Here is a 16002-nt window from a genome sequence, read left to right as displayed (position 1 = left end):
GGAACATGTAGAAAGTCGGAACTATCTGCACCCAGTCTTCCTCTGTGCAGCGTCTCTGTCTTATTATTTTGGATGTTTTTAAATATCTTCTCGTTTCATTTTTAAGTGTAAGTCTATTGGTCAAGCAAATTTGCTCTTTTGCACCATTGTCAAAATGTTACTTGAAAATAGTCTCAAGACAACAATATTATTGATAATCACAATAGTTACTGAGACAACTTTCTTTGACTACCAAATTTGTTGCCATGACAGACCCAATGCCCACAGCATAATGCCACTACCACCGCGTTTCCCACTGTGGGGATGATGTAATTAGCAATCTTAAGCGTTCAACCACCACGTTTTTGATGTCAGACTAAAAACAGTTAACCTTGATCTTGTCTGACCAGACTTTCTTCCAAATACATGCCGTGCGCCATCAGAGAATGACGCTTCCACCGCCATCTTTGTCCACGCAGAATACTAAAAGTACAAAAAACAACAACAATCTTTGTTTTGGCAATTTTTCCTTTCCGCCTGAAATGTGGATCAGATTATGCACCCAAAAGCCCTCTTTGGCTATAAAAAGGATAAAAAAAGGAATGTTTTTGGTTGTCTCTTCACCGTATGACATCGCGTTTCTTAACAAAGATACCAAACGGGATACCAGAGGCGCGAGAATGACTGGGGAAGCGACTCCTTTTTCCATCCGACTATATTTACGCACAGACACGCTGCAAGCAAAGTCCAAACAGCCACACGTGGATATTACCCAAACCTGGACAGACATTAGGATCTGTTTAAGCTTCTCCAAACAGACAGGCAACAGTGTTTATACAGGGGAAGATGGCTCCTTTTCTTGCTGCTCTGCGAGGGCGGCAGGCAGTCACGCATGAGTGGAAGATGGTTTTTTAAATTGCATATGCTTCACATGGCACAGGGAGCAGGAGAGAAGGGCGGGGCGGGGACCAGTTTGCGTGTCTGGCCCACTGCCAGTTGACAGCTCAGCTGGATATCGTTGAACAGTCCGACCCCCTAAATTCCCCCCCTCCACTCCGCCTCGCAGCGTGTCACTTTAGGATTGTTTCCGCAATAGAAAGTTTATTCAACTCCTCTTTCTCTCTCTCTCTTTCTTTGAAAAGGCCCCGGACCGGCCATCCGTTCAGCTATTTCATCATCGGACAGGGTGGTTTATTTCTCCTGACAGGACCGGAGCTGCTGTGCAATCCCTAATGAACAGCTTGATACGGGGAGGAATTTTCAGACCGATTTTTTCAACCTCAATTAAATCCGCTGTCCAAACAAATGAGGGCCCCGCCGCTTGTTGGACCAAGTGTTTGGACACGGAGGTCACCGTTTGTGTACACACAACCACAGCAAAGGTGAGGCCTCTGTGCTTGTGACCTGACGTAACGGGAGCGGGAGGAAGAGGGACTGGTGAGGCTACGCCCAGAACGGGACACCAGTTCAGAGACGCCAAACGGCAAAGAACTATTTTACCTCTATTTCAGTAGAGGTGAAATAGTTTACAGTTACCGAGTGGATTCAGTCGGATTTCTGTGTGTGTGTGAGACAAAGTGGGAAGTGACTGTGCAATGCCAAAGAAAACTGACAAGTATTCCCTTGATTATTGTGGCACGGCAAAGTTTACACAAGAGTCATTGTCGAGCTCTGACCTCCCAGAAAAGTTGGTTATGCCTGCTTAATCTGCGAGCGTGTCACATGCTTACTGGAATGCCGAGCCGGCCTTCCTTTACAGCAGATTACTATGATTGCCTCTGATGGCCTGCTCTAACGTCTAATTGCCCCTCTCCATGCTACCCCTCCCATCAGGGAAAGGCAAGATCAGCCCTGCTCAGAACTGTATCGACACTCCAGGGTTTCCACAAGTTCCACCAACTCAAATTCAAGACTTTTTGTTGAGACGATTAGTGAATGAAATCAGAAACGTGCGCCACGACGGAAATGTACAAAACAAAACAAAAAAAAAGAGCCAACCGAGGATACAGTTGCACTTAACCCAATGACGGATGCCAAGAAGCTAACCAGATACCTAGCAAAAGTGTATTAGTAGCTAGTTAGCGATAGCCTCAACCCGCATGGAGTCATAAAACACAGTGAAGATGTTTCAGTGCAAGTCAAAAATTTTGCCTGACAGAAAAATCCTGCGAGAAAAAAATACAACAAACAAAAAACAGACTATCCAAAATTAAGTTATCCTGTCACAACAACATTTAAGACCCGTCATTAATGTGTTTAAGGCCAACTTACATTTTTTTAAACGAATTTATGACATTTTAAGGCCTTAATTTTAGATACACAAGTTTAAGACTTTTTAAGAATGTGTGGTCATCCTGCTTCCAGTGTCGGGACAGACAGCGTACTGCCTTACCTGGCCTCTCCTTGCCTGTTCCTTTGCTCTCAGACAGTTTTTGTATTAAGCTCTCCTCCGAAGTGTTCTCGATGTTCCTCACAAATTCATTGTGCACCTAACAGAGAGAGGAAAGGACAAGCATGAGATGGGAAGACTGGTCCAGTAAGGACATTATGCGACTCCAAGAACCTCAACTATGGCAAAAAAAACCCCCAGTCAAGTTTATTTGCACAGAACATTTCAGCAACAAGGTGGTTCAAAGTGCTCTACACCAAAAAAACACAGTACAGCAACCATTTAAAACCAGAAACAAACATTACATTTTGCCAATATTATAAAGCAAATATAGATCAAATATATAAATCAAGGTTTTAGTTATTTTGTAATGAGATACAAAATAAACAGGTGGGTTTTTAGCCTCGATTTAAGGGAACAGCGTCTCCGTATAGTTTTCCCTAAGTTTCTTCCAGATTAGTGGAGGATAGAAACTGAACGCTGCTTCTCCATGTTTGGTTCTGGTTCTGGGGATGAAAAGTCGACTAGAACCAGAAGACCTGAGTGGTCGGGAAGGTTGATACTTTAATGTACTTTATTTTAAGCTACTAAAACAAGCCTCCTGTCATGGGGCGAGTTGCACCGACCACGCCTCCCTTCAGAAGAGAGGTTTTGTTTCCAGTTGGACCACCGATGATTTAAATGTATTTTCTTTTCAGTCCACAGTAAGGGAATGCCGCCTTGAGTCTTCATTAAATAACCTCTAGCAGCAGGAGGTCACTCAGAGTTCCTTTGTCCTAAACATTTCAGTTTAATTCAGCGTGAGAATTTAGCATTTTTCATATTATTCGTCCTTTTATCTCGTTAGCTAAATATGCTAAGACACAGTGGATTAAGTGTATAGGGGCAGAACTGTTTGCGTAATTCTAATGAAATCAGGATGTGCCAAAATAATAAAGGCAGGGTACAAAACGGGGTTATGAACACATTATTATTATTATTATTATTATTATTATTTTATTTTTTTCTAATAAAACTGGTAATATTTCTGTGATGCTAACAGAGTTTGGCAACAACAGTCGGAAAAACCTGTGGAGATTTTTTTTAGCTCTAATGGGAGTTCAAATCTAAAGAGAAAAATTTGTATTATGAAAGATGAAACTCGTCTAGACACATTTTTTATTGATTGCGTTGCATTACAACTGCATTCACTGGATCAATGCATTGAATATAAATTATGCTTATGAGGAATAGTTTATAACAAAACGTTCCTCATCTGTTTTAGTGATCTTCTCACAGTTTTACCAAATGCACACTTGATGCTGCTCCAACTTTCAATATTTGTAACACTTTAAGATGACGCTTCTTTAGCATGCGCAGCCCTACTGACTCTTACAGTTAGACCAGGGTGTCGGAGGTTGTCTTTGTTACTGCCACGGTTACCCTCTGGGCAGTATCACACAAAGGTTAGCGCTTGTTTGCACGTGCGCCTTTTGAGTTTGGTGAAGGGGGGAAGTGCAAGCGACGTGTAGGCATGAAGATAAAGACGAGGGGCTGACTGTCGCATCTCCACAAACTATTTAGATGTGCGTGATTCTCCCGAGTGCTACAGCGAGTGGCTCCACCATCAAAGCAAGACGGATTCACACACGTGTGTGTATGCGTGTGTGTGTCTATATATATGTGTCTGCCCCAGCCTCCCCCTCCCCTTCTGGGCCCCCAGTGGTGAGGTAGAGTGCATTAGCCATCTATGCCCTGCCTAGCAGCAGAGGATGAGGAGGGGGAGGGTGTTGGTGGTAAGAAGGTTGCCGTGGTGAGGCAACACGCAATCCGTCAGGCGCTGCTGGGGTGATGGTGGTCGCTAATGTCATCAAGGTGTCTTGCCCTGCTCATCTTGTATAGAGACGCACACACACGCTCATATGTCAACACAAACAAACAAACAAAAAAAAGGCTCCTCGTCTCTCCACCAAGACTTTCGCCCACATGCTACAAAACATGCGTCTGCCCCGAAGGCGCCCTCGCTCACACACAAACGCTCACTTACAAAAACAAACTCAGCACGCACAGCGACAGACGCACCTGCCTCTCTATGCAGCGAGCCGGTTTAACTCTCTCGCTGCCTCTCTCCACACAGCGCGCTTCTCACCACTTTTAAAAAGGTGCAGTTCTTTCTCTTTCTTCTCACTCATTTGCCTCTGTCACTGGTCGCTCAGAGCCGATGCTCTCTGAAGCCTCTCTAAAGATAGCTGATAAGATGCCACGGTTGCTTTGGTTTGGTTAAACAACAGCAATCACTTGTCGATGACAGCTTAGCGACGCAAAGTAGCTTAGCGTTAAAGCCGACTAATGGAGGATATTTGAGTAAACAAGCAAAAACAACAGACTGAGCCTTTTCCCTTTTAGTGGGGAGTCAGTCACCTTTTCCCCACTAAAGGTAGACCGAGCCATGAGCTTTTAATGTCACATTGGAAACTCCTGCATGGTTTAAAAACTTGGAATTGAAAGGAAAAAGCAACTGCATGATGCTGCCACTACCAGTTCTGTGTTTTTGTTCATTGAAAAGCAAAATAGCAGCCAGACGCTACTGATAGATGGGAGGTGGGACAAACATCAGCAAAATCCTTGGAAAAGTGAGCATTTTATGGTCAGTTAACAGCAAAAATAAAATTTTATGAAGTATTTTTGGTCCAGTTTTCATTGCAAATATCTTAGTACACTGGAAATAAGACAAAACTAACTTTGGAGTAGCTTTTTTAGCAAGATAGGAGAGCTTCTTCTTTAAGTAAACAATTCTTTAAAATTGATTTAAGTACTAGTTCCACTGGCAAATTATTTCACTTATAAAAAGACCCTTTTCCCATGTTATAAGTGGAACAAGTACCTTTGTTTTATCAATTTCAAGGGATTTTAAAAAAACTTAAAATAAGCTCCTGTATCTTGCTAAAAAGTTACTTGTAAGTTAGTTCTGTCTTATTTTAACTGTACTAATATTTGAACAAGAAACTAGATCAAAAACACTTTGAAAAAGGGGGAAAAACTAATAACTTCTAACACAGTTGCTGGTGTTCGTAAGCAGAGCAGCGAACGTCTCGGCAGGTTTAGCGAAAAGCGACGTTGTGGACAGTTCAGAGCAAAGACCTGCAACCTTTACAGTCCAAAGAGCCGTTTCTGCCCCTCGGCTCCTTCACAGCCGCAAATGTTACGTAACGTTTTGAAAGGAGAAAACGCATAATTGTTGATGAATATCTACTGTTGCAAATTTTTTGTAATTATTAAAAGAACCACAATTTTACTTTTATTTTAAGAAAATAAGAAAACAATTTTTTTTCCTCAAGAAGAGAATGATTTTTTTTTTCTTCTTATATTAGGTGTGGAAAATGATGCAATGTTTCCAACCTGCAAAGTTAGATCTACAAAAAATTGCATTGGGTTAGGGTATTGGGTTGGAGTATTTGCGATGTTCATGATGCAAAACAACGGAGCCAATCTGCAATTGCTGAACAAAAAAAGAGTCCAGTGGAGGCAAAGACCTCGACTGCGTTGAACAAATCTCAAGCCTAAAAACTGAAGAGAACTGAAGTAATTTCCCTGACGAGGAATTTAAAACTCCTCCACACTGATGCTAAAAGTTCTACCTGCTGCAGGATCGTGTGGCAAAATGAGCTTCTCCTGTGTTTATGATGATTTTTATGGGAAAACGTTTCCCCCAAAATGTACAGCAGCATCATGAAGACAAAGTAAATGTCTATTTCCAATGTTAAAATTTCATTTACACATTAAAGATAAGAGATTTTATATGCGACATTCCTAAGATACACTCAAAGATCTAAGCGAGTTGAATAAGTTGATTAAAAAAAGAAAAAGTCGACATCAAACGTATTTCCAAACCTGATCTTTTTTTTTTTTTTTACTCCCACAAACTCGATGACTTCACCACAACGATACAAACTGTTCCTTACATCCTTCACCCAATAAGATTGACACTTAAACGTTTTAATTGAAACTACATGTAAAATGTAAGAGCAGGCACATTTTTTTGGTAAGAGGTAAAAAGAATAAACACATTAAAGTACTCGATATCGAGGTGGTAATCTGTTTTTTTAGTTGGGTTCTCTGAACATTGTCCAGTTAAAATATACAGAACAATTTAGGATTAGTTATCCAGACACACACATAAAAAAAAAATCACTGGAAGGGTTTTACTTACAGTCAAATCAGAAGAAAATATGCAATTTCATTAAAATGTCTTGGACAGAAATCAGAAAAAACTTGGAAATTTTATATTTTTTAGACAGAAATCAAAAGATGCTGCATCAGAGCTTCACAGAAACAAAACAGCAAAAAAGTGAATTTGTCAAAAAATAAATAAATAAAAAACTGCATACTTTCATTACAGAAAGCAAATCTCAATGACCTAATAAGATAATTTAAAAAATCTTTAAAAAGTGGTACTCTTTCTTCTTTTTTTGTGCTTCTTCCTGTGTTGTGGTGAAAATATCTGCTCATACTCTCACAATTACATCTTTAGACATCGACCGGCCAGCTGTGAGGCGGTGAGGGATTTTATTTGATGGTGCGACATCGCCCTCTGCAGGCCATAAAAATAGAGCTGCTACAAACTAATGAAAACATGCCAGAAGAATGTAGTAAATCTTGACCATTTAGTCAAACTGCTGAATAAATAATAAAAAGAAGCAACCTAGAAAGCATTAAACACTGATTAATGGGGCTCTGTGAGTGATGTTTGAAAACCTTTCTAGCTGAACCTACAAGACTTTGACAGTCTGAAAATTGAGACTTGATCAGCCTGGATCAAATGGATAATTTCCTGGTCTTCAGTTCAATTACTGACCCAGGTGACAGATGATGGAGGATCACTCGGCGAGCAGCGCTCCAGATCAACACACTGGCGACATCAGAGACACACACTCACCTCTCCGATCTGAACGTGCGTTTCCTCCACAGACTGCGAGTACGAGCGGATGATCTCCTTCATGTGGAGAATGTGGTTTTCCTCGATGTCCTGGAATCTCTGAAACGGACGGAGACAATATCTATCGTCAGGCGACAACAAAGTGACCGCGTGCCGAACAACTTGACGTCACGCCATGGAGAGGATGGGAAAGCAAAAGAAACAAGAGCGTGACTTTGACTCAAAGGGAATTCTTCACGCTGTGACCTCATATGTGTGAGTGTCTGGGTGGTCCGAGGCGCGCGCACAACATAAGTCCTTTCACGAGATGTCGATTGTGATCATGTCAGGCGCTGGCGACGATTCATTTCTGGCATGTTTTTTTTACTGCAGTGCTCGCGCAGAGATCACAGGGCTCGAACGCTCTCGTTCAGATCTGGGTTCTGGACGTAAACTGAGACGCCTGAGCTCAAGCAGTCATGAAGAGAAAAATCCAGGCATTAGTGGGGAGATTAGCTCTCAATAATCACAAAAAGAACCCAGATAAAGAGCCTCTCGTGTCCGACTGTGAAGTACGAGGGCGTGCAGCCACAGCGCCACGCAGAAGTATTCATACACCTTGAGATGTTTTTACATTTCGTCATGTGACATGTGATGTTTATCCTCAACGTAATCTGTAGTTACGGACCGAAACAAATCAGGGTATTATCGTACAGCTGACTTCAGTTGAAGGCTTAGAGATGCATGGCATACGAGTCTCTTTGCACATTTAAAGACTAAAACCTTAGACCGTTCTTTGAAAAGTAGTTTCAAGGTCAGTCAGTGCTGCCACAGATTAGAGCACAAAAGGCTGAACACACTCATTTTTTTAGAAGCTGTTTTTAAAACTATTTGTCCTTTTCTGAGCAAAATTGTTCAAGTCAATTCAAACTCATTTCAAAAAGACTTTATTTATCCCAAAGGGGAAATTAAATGCTGTCCCAACTCATATAATCTAATCATCTTCAGAGAGTCGTTATGGACGGTGATGCTGTCCAGTAGCAGTAAGTCTCGCAACAAATCTGAAGGGGCTTCTGACTGAAGGCTGTTGCGCATAACTACGACATGCTAATAGCTCAATATTTGGGCAGCATAGATGATGTTGCATAGCAACACATCTTTGTTTGCCAACGACGGATGGTGTGGCAAACGCTGCTTATCCACCTCATTTGCTTTTGCCACCTCTCTTTAAGCCTCTATCTGCCCTTATGATTAGAAATGGACGGAGCTGGTGACATGTTCCTTGTCCAATATGATCAATTGAAGAGATGGATTGAATTTTTTTATTATGTCACTAGGGCTGAAACAATTAATTGGATTAATTGGATTAATTGTGATTAATCGATTATTGAAATAATTGTTAAACAATTGAGTAACTGATTAATTGCAGATAAGAGCATACTTTGACTTTGAATTAATGAGTTACATCAACTTTTAATTTCCCTTCGCGATCAATAAAGTTTTTCAGAATTTGAATACAGTTTTAAAAAAAGCAGTTTGGAGAATAAAACATATTTAGAGTAGCAACTAAACCAAAACTGTACAAGAACTTTTGCATTTAAAATAAAAATCCCTTTGTCTGTAAATACATTTGATCCAAAACTCCTCAAGTGTTATAGACTTATCTTCACCCAGTTCAAGACTAAAGGAACGATATGGTTTTGCATTTTAGGTAATAAAATGTTTATTTTTCTTACTTATCAAATAATTTTTATTATTTGTTTATTTGTATATTTTAATGTTTTTGCTAATATTGTATAAAAGTCTTAAGTGGCTAAATGAAAAAATTGTGCAATTTCCTTATCTAATTAATAGATTAATCACCCAGATATTGATTAATCGATTGCTAAAATGATTGTTCTATCACATTCAAAATATACAGAAATTGGTGGTTGTAACATGAAAAAAGTGAGAGGAAAAAAGTTCAAAGGGGTATAAATATTTTTGCTGTACTTGTAATCTTACTTACTGCGTGTTCTTGCCATTTGTCTGCCAGCAAGAACACGCAGACAAGCAGAACACACACGCAGGAGCCCTGGTGATGTCAGAGCGCACATGTGTTCACAGTGTTTATAATTATGTCTCCACATGTGAACCGTGGGAGACGAGCCGTAGACGGCGATCCAGCGGAAGCGCGAGCCGCAACACCGCTTCCTCCGCAACAGCGAGGGGAGAAGAACGGCGGGGCTAACTCGAACCAGCTCTAGTGGCAGTGCCGCTGCGGTCCACCAGGATATGGAGGCCCGATTCTACTGAGCTGATTTTAATTTGGAGTTTATCTAATCAGCCGCTCAGATGGATCCAATCAGGGTCTTTGCACAACGATCCGGTTACAGAGGAAAAAACACACTCTGGAGAAAATACAGGACCCGAAACATGGAACAGACGAGCGCCGGACTAACAGATTACGCAACAAAGCGCTTGCATGCCACAAAGATGGACGAAAAGCAGAGTTTGAGAACACATTTGTCTTTAGAACACATGCACACAGAGAGGGGTGGGGGGAGAGAGAAACCAACTAAGATTCATAAAAACCTGTGAAGTTTCTGCCATCTTCTGTTCAAAGTCGGACTTGGCTGAAGCGTACTTCTCCACGTACGACTTGTAGGTCTCTACGGCTTTTTTGGCTTTCACTCCGGCCTGGAAAGTGAAAACAAACAGATCGATGACTTACGTTGGTTTGCTTTCCGGATCAGGTTAAACGTATCGGAGTGAAACCAGAGATCAAGTTCAACATCTGAGGAACGGATTCACTCAGGTTTTGTGTTTCCGTAAACCAGGACACACTTCATCATGCTACATTAGCGTACCGGGGACATGTGCGTATGTGTATGTGCAAAAAAAAGGGTGACCTCCCACCTTGTCCACATCTCGCTGGGTGGCCCCCTCTTTTCGGAGCCGCTCCTGCTCCACGGTTTTGGCATTATAGTTCTCCTTGGACTTCTGAAGAGACTGAGAGATGGACTGGATGCTCTGGACGGCCTCCAGGGTCGGCGCCACTTCTTCTTTTGTCTGAAAGACCGCGCGTGCTCGTTAGGTCGCTCAACAAGACAAATGACGTTTGCAAGAGTCACAGATTGCTCTGATCCTTATTTATGTAAATTAAAAGGAAACACTTGGCCTGAACGGCCGTTCCTCTGCAGGAAACTGACTTCACCCCAAATCAGAGTTACTGCGCAATTCACATGTGGAAATTACAAACTTTCAGAGTTACAGCTGAGACTTTCAGGTTAATTCAAAATGGGCCGGTGAGTGTTAATGCACGTGACTAATCTGAACATTTGAACTTGTTAGTGTTACCTAACGCAGATTAATCAAACTACTATTTTGATCGAAAAGTCTATCCTGAATATGAAAACTTGGAAAACTGAGAATCTTCAGACATAAAACATTTTTTTAGCAAAAGTGCATACAGTGACGGTTTTTGCTATGGGACATATGGGCATTGGCCCAGGGCGGGCAAATGGCCGCCCTGGGCCAATGTGGGGCGGGCATTTGGGAAGGGGGCCCACAGGAACTAGAAAATAAAATATATCTTATCTGTTAATTGTTCCCAGAACAAATTTGTTACTATTAGTATGCATGTCTAATGGAGTAAGTTTCCCTCAGTTGCAGTTTAGTACTGAGAGACAACATCTGCTTTCTGCTAAAAAATAAAAATAAATAAATAATTGCCTGCATTTCAATTGGTTGGAGACCTTGCATAAATGTCTGCATATTTATATTTCAAGCTTACAAAGTTAAGCATAGTGATTAATCGGATTACATTTTTTAATCGACTGACAGCACCAATTTTAAAGTATAAATAATAAAAAATAAAAATAGGAGATGGACAAATGAATGAATGGATTTTGGCATGAATAATCAAGCTCCAGATTTTTTCCTGTCTGAGTAGGAATCCTGTAAAATCCTCTCCCAGCTCCTCTGTTAATTCTCTCACATGTGAAGCAGACCCTTAGCCAGGCACAGGAGGAAGTAATGAAACCTACAGACCACTTTGAAACGTATACAACTCCGTATCTGAACGGTTTTACTTTATACGCAGAATGGCGGTGCAAAATAAAAAGCCATAAAACTACACAAGCGTTTGGAGGAAGAAAGCGTCACCGGATTCTCCGGCAGGGGGCTGCAGTGCGTTTCCACACAAAAGCTTTAAAAACCTCAAGTTGGAGCAGAAAATGACAGGAACAAGAGAAATCCATGTAAATAAAAACGTCAAGGTGCCATAAAATCACCCCGTTTTAATCAAGGAAGCGCTCTAGTTTACGTCTTCCAGAATAGAAAGAAGACACAATAGTGTTGAAATATAAGAACAGAACGTTTTCTGCCAAGGACAGGGTTTCAGTTAAATACACACATTTAAACAAACTGCAAGTTTAGGTCCTTGTTGAAGAAATGAGCCCTTAAGGGATAAATAGGTAACCATAGAAACAAAATTAAACCGTTCATCATAGAGAAAAGGATTTTATACAACTAAAATAACGTAACAATTCAAAACTCTATATCCACGGTAGCACATGAAAACCGCTCGATGCCGTCATAAAAAGGAAACAATTAACTCAAATCTTCAGTGTCTTTACCTTCTTATGAGCTTTGGCCTGTTCTTCCACGTATCTCTGCACTTCTTTTATAAGTTCCTGCAGCTTCTTCACTAGCTCCATGTGACAGGTGGCCAGTTTCTCCGTTGAGCTTTTGAAGATATCCCACATTGGTGCAAAGGTCCTGTCGAACAGATTGAGTAAGACTCTTGTTATTAATGTTTTTTTGGTTTTTTTTAAGGGAACGGATAAACTCACCCCAGCTGAGAGAAGTTACCAGCTGACTTGGCGAGTTTGGTCATGGACCTGGCGTAGGCCTCTTCAATGACACTCCTGCAGGGAGAAGAGACGTGATAGAATGACTAAAATACACAGAGTATTATATATTGTTATCCATTACATGAGTAAGTACGGTTAACAATTAATTCATTTAACTGAAATGTGACTAAAGTTCAGGTTTTGACTGAGTACAAAATAGGCAAATCTGTTCCTAAACCTTTTGTCGAAGATGAATATAAATCTACAATATCCTTTATTTATAAAAAACATGCATACAAAACTGATCAATACTGCTGTGATGTTTTTTTTGATTATTTTGTTTTGTTTACTTATTATCACTCTTATTATTTTAACATTATACATAAATATATATATTTTAGTAATTTCTTTTTGTACAGCATTTGGTGCCGTTTTATACCTGTTTTTAAAGTGCTTTATAAATAAACTTGACATTGACAAATAAGTGGTTTCAATTAATGTAAAAAAAGAGAAAATTTTACCATACGTTTCATAATTTAATTGACATTCATTTGTATTTTCCCAGCTTAGTTTGAACAAATGATATTTCTAAGCACATAAATTAAATGTTGCTGTTTAAAAAAAAAAAAAAAAGTTTACTTTTTAGATGCATACGAGTCCCTTTAGTCAATTTATTTATTCTTTATTTTGCCCCGCCCCTCACACGCTTTTCTTTTTATTTCCTTTACAACAATGCGACAAGAAGAGAGAGGGAAAAAAAATTATATAATCTGCTGCAGCATCGCAGAAAAAGTCTGAATTATACATCTCGTCCAGCCATCTTGTCTCGGCAGTCAAGGTCGTTCAGGGGGAAACGGGTCGACCGAGCGTGAACTCAGACACTCGGCCCGTACGCACCATTCAAGCAGCAACGACAAAAGCCTTTGCAGAAGATGCACCGAGACAGAGATACAGTGCTGAGTGTCGTCACGTTACGGATACGCGTCTCAACGCGTTGGAATGGGACTAGAACAAAACTAACACACTATTTATAAAATTTAAAAAAAGGATGAAGGATAAAGTGCAAACTTGTCTAAAGTCTTTTAAAATATGCTACACAAACTACTCAAAACTGACTTGATACCAGTGGGTAGAATGGCGATAATATTATTATGGAGGATTAATACATTTTAAAGATTAGTCAAATTTTTTGTTTTTTGAAGATTTCCCTTTTGGAAAATCTGTTTTATTTATTTTTAATTATTATTATTTTTCCACCAATGCATTCCTTGTCTTTCCCTAGTTCAGAGTGAAGTCAGCGCACACAAGGCTGCCATCTTGTGTGACAAGTGTTGTTTTACAGCTTCTGTTTACCTGGACTTTGAATTGAGGTCAACTCTACGACAAAATATAAGGGTCAGGCTAAGATTTTCTTTTCTTTTTTTTTTTTTTTTTTGCGATAATGCAGTAATAATGTTACACAATTTAAACACTGTGAGAATAAAGTCTGGATATTACCAGAATAAAGTCATAAAATTAGGAGAATTGAGTCGGGATTTAATGAAAACTCCCAACACAAACAATAGCAAAACATTAATAATTCAAGCCTTTTTCTCATTAAAATGACTTTTTTCTTGTAATTTTAACACATTCTTCTGATAAAACTATACTCTTGTAATTAAACCAGGGCCTTATACCCAGCCATACAATTCATTGAAGGGAGGATTTATTTATTTTATATTTTCTGTCATTTGTAAGTATTAAAATAAATAAATAAATAAAAAAAACATTAAAATTGGAAATCCAATCTAGATTAGATTTTTCAAGCCAAATCGCCCAGTCCTAGTAAATATTGTGATGACTATTTAAAATTCAGGTTCATAACACCTGGAATATATTAGCCAACAATTACTGAACTCCAAATAGTCCATTGCTGTATGAATATTACACACACTGACATGGTGATGACAATATATTTGCGATATATTGTGCAGATCTAGATGATAGAAGATTTATTTTAAGGCTTTTTACACATTTTTACTATGGAAACCAATAAATAAGGAGGAACCTTAAACTCACCTTATTTAACAAACATCTAAAAGTCATTAAAAAAAAGCCAACATGTAAATACTGCAATAGGATTTGAATAACAAATCGTCTCTCTTATTCAACTGGAGACTCCTGGTAAATCATGACGAAGTCGCCTCACGATAGAAAGCAGTCCTTTCATCTCCAAGATTAGAACAGATGTGAATGAGGGCTGTTCAGTTCGATCTTTTCAGTTCTTCAGCGTACGAGGAATCGCAAAAAAAGATCTAAAGATGCTGGGGGTACTGGTGTGGTGTGCTCACCACTAGAGGGAGCAGTAGTGCCGTTTTTGAAGGTGTAAAGCTACTGACTGACAAGCAAAGTAAAGCTACTGACTGACAAGCAAGCAATGTGATTGAAAGAAGGCTAAATTCTGTACAAAACTTGCTACAAACTTGCTACAAATTTAATGTAAGAAAAAACAGAACAATTCCAAACTTTTCCAGACTTAAATTTCTGTATTTATTTTATGTATTATGTATTATTTATTTATTTTACATGCAGTTTTTATGGCATCCTTGACACAAAATACTCACCGTGAAATTCTAAAACAGTACAAGTACCAAAAATCCTGACACAACAAACCAATCTGTATTGAAGAGTGTGGCTTGAAGCTCCTTTTCTTGGCACTGTGAGTAAACTCAGAGCAGCTCTATTTAAAAAAAAAATCAATTTCTTGTATTTGCTCATGGATTGGAAGAATAAGGCACTAAATGAAGTAGTAGTAGGAATTTGCAAACTCTGGTTTTATTTAGTTTTATCATTTCATTCATAAAAACTAAACACTGCAGAATGCAAATGCGTCCTTTGCTACAAATGATCTGTATGGTCCGACTCTTGAAACAAGTCCTAGATTGTATATCAGTTACAATGTGACTGATCCTTAGGGCAGATCTATTAAGTCTAACTCTATGCTTTGTGCTCTGCTTTGTTGTTTCTTTTACATTATATTAATAAATTCCTAATTGTACTTTTTTGAATGAAAGTTTGCTGCAGTTTGCTTTTGTCAGTTTCAGTTTCTTTTATTTCTCCTAATTGGACTGATTGAAAGAATCAAAGTTTTTACATGTTTGACTAAGTTTTGCAAAGTTACTGGTGTATTTAAGTGTGCTGGACCAGTGCAGAATTATCAAATAAATGTATAATTCTGTAAATTTATGTCTGTATTAAAAAAAAGAAGAAGAAGAAACATTTAAAGTCAATTCAGCACTGTTTTTCTGAATCTGTACTAAAGCTCAGATACTCATATCGGTATCAGAAGTGAAACAAAGTGGATCGGTGCAGCCCTAGAAGGGATCGAATTATTTGCATTTCTTAATGTATTTATAATATTCTATAAAAAAAAAAGGCTGAAATGACAAATGAGCAGAATGTGCCAATTTTTTTTATCCAATTAATCATCGCAATAATCAATATATTAATCAACAAGTAATCAGAACTTGCAGCCCTAACAGGAATCCTGTCATTTTGTGTCAATACTTGCTCAGTCATCTCAGTGAGGCACATGACATTCCCCAGGGTCCAACAAAGAGTCGGGATGACTCACTCCTCTGCAACCGACAGACGGAAGAATTTCCTGTCGGATTCCAGCGGTAGACCTGGTGTCATGTGACACTTTCTGAGCGCACACCTTTCACACGGCAGAGAGAATCCGGGTTTTAAAGACAACCTATCATTACGCTGTTGTGGGAAAGCAGAAACTGCCGGTGCCAGGTCGGAGGTGGGCTCCCACGGAGGCGAAGTCTGCATCATATCCACGCTGCGTGTAGATGTGCAAACGTAACGAAACGATTAACGCTTTCAGCCGAGGACTGGCTGCTGTTAGAGGAGCAACACGA

At 39.4% G+C, this 16002-nt stretch overlaps 1 protein-coding gene across 12 annotated transcripts in view; it reads right to left on the bottom strand.

Annotated features, from left to right (window-relative positions):
• fcho2 (FCH and mu domain containing endocytic adaptor 2) overlaps positions 1 to 16002 on the bottom strand; it is a 56218-nt gene that overhangs the window by 26935 nt on the left and 13281 nt on the right. For all 12 annotated transcript variants that reach the window (XM_081613941.1, XM_081613940.1, XM_081613944.1 and 9 more), the window contains 6 exons: positions 12098 to 12172; positions 11882 to 12023; positions 10161 to 10313; positions 9837 to 9941; positions 7284 to 7382; positions 2372 to 2468 (listed from right to left, as the gene is read on the bottom strand). In XM_081613941.1, the coding sequence (XP_081470067.1) occupies positions 2372 to 2468; positions 7284 to 7382; positions 9837 to 9941; positions 10161 to 10313; positions 11882 to 12023; positions 12098 to 12172 (671 nt within the window). The remainder of the gene's footprint in view (positions 1 to 2371; positions 2469 to 7283; positions 7383 to 9836; positions 9942 to 10160; positions 10314 to 11881; positions 12024 to 12097; positions 12173 to 16002) is intronic.

This window comes from Poecilia reticulata, chromosome 12, assembly GCF_904066995.2.
Source record: "Poecilia reticulata chromosome 12, P_reticulata-male-v2, whole genome shotgun sequence".
Lineage (NCBI taxonomy): Eukaryota > Metazoa > Chordata > Actinopteri > Cyprinodontiformes > Poeciliidae > Poecilia > Poecilia reticulata.
Note: the sequence above shows the minus strand (reverse complement) of the source record. Positions and strands in the feature narration are given on the sequence as shown.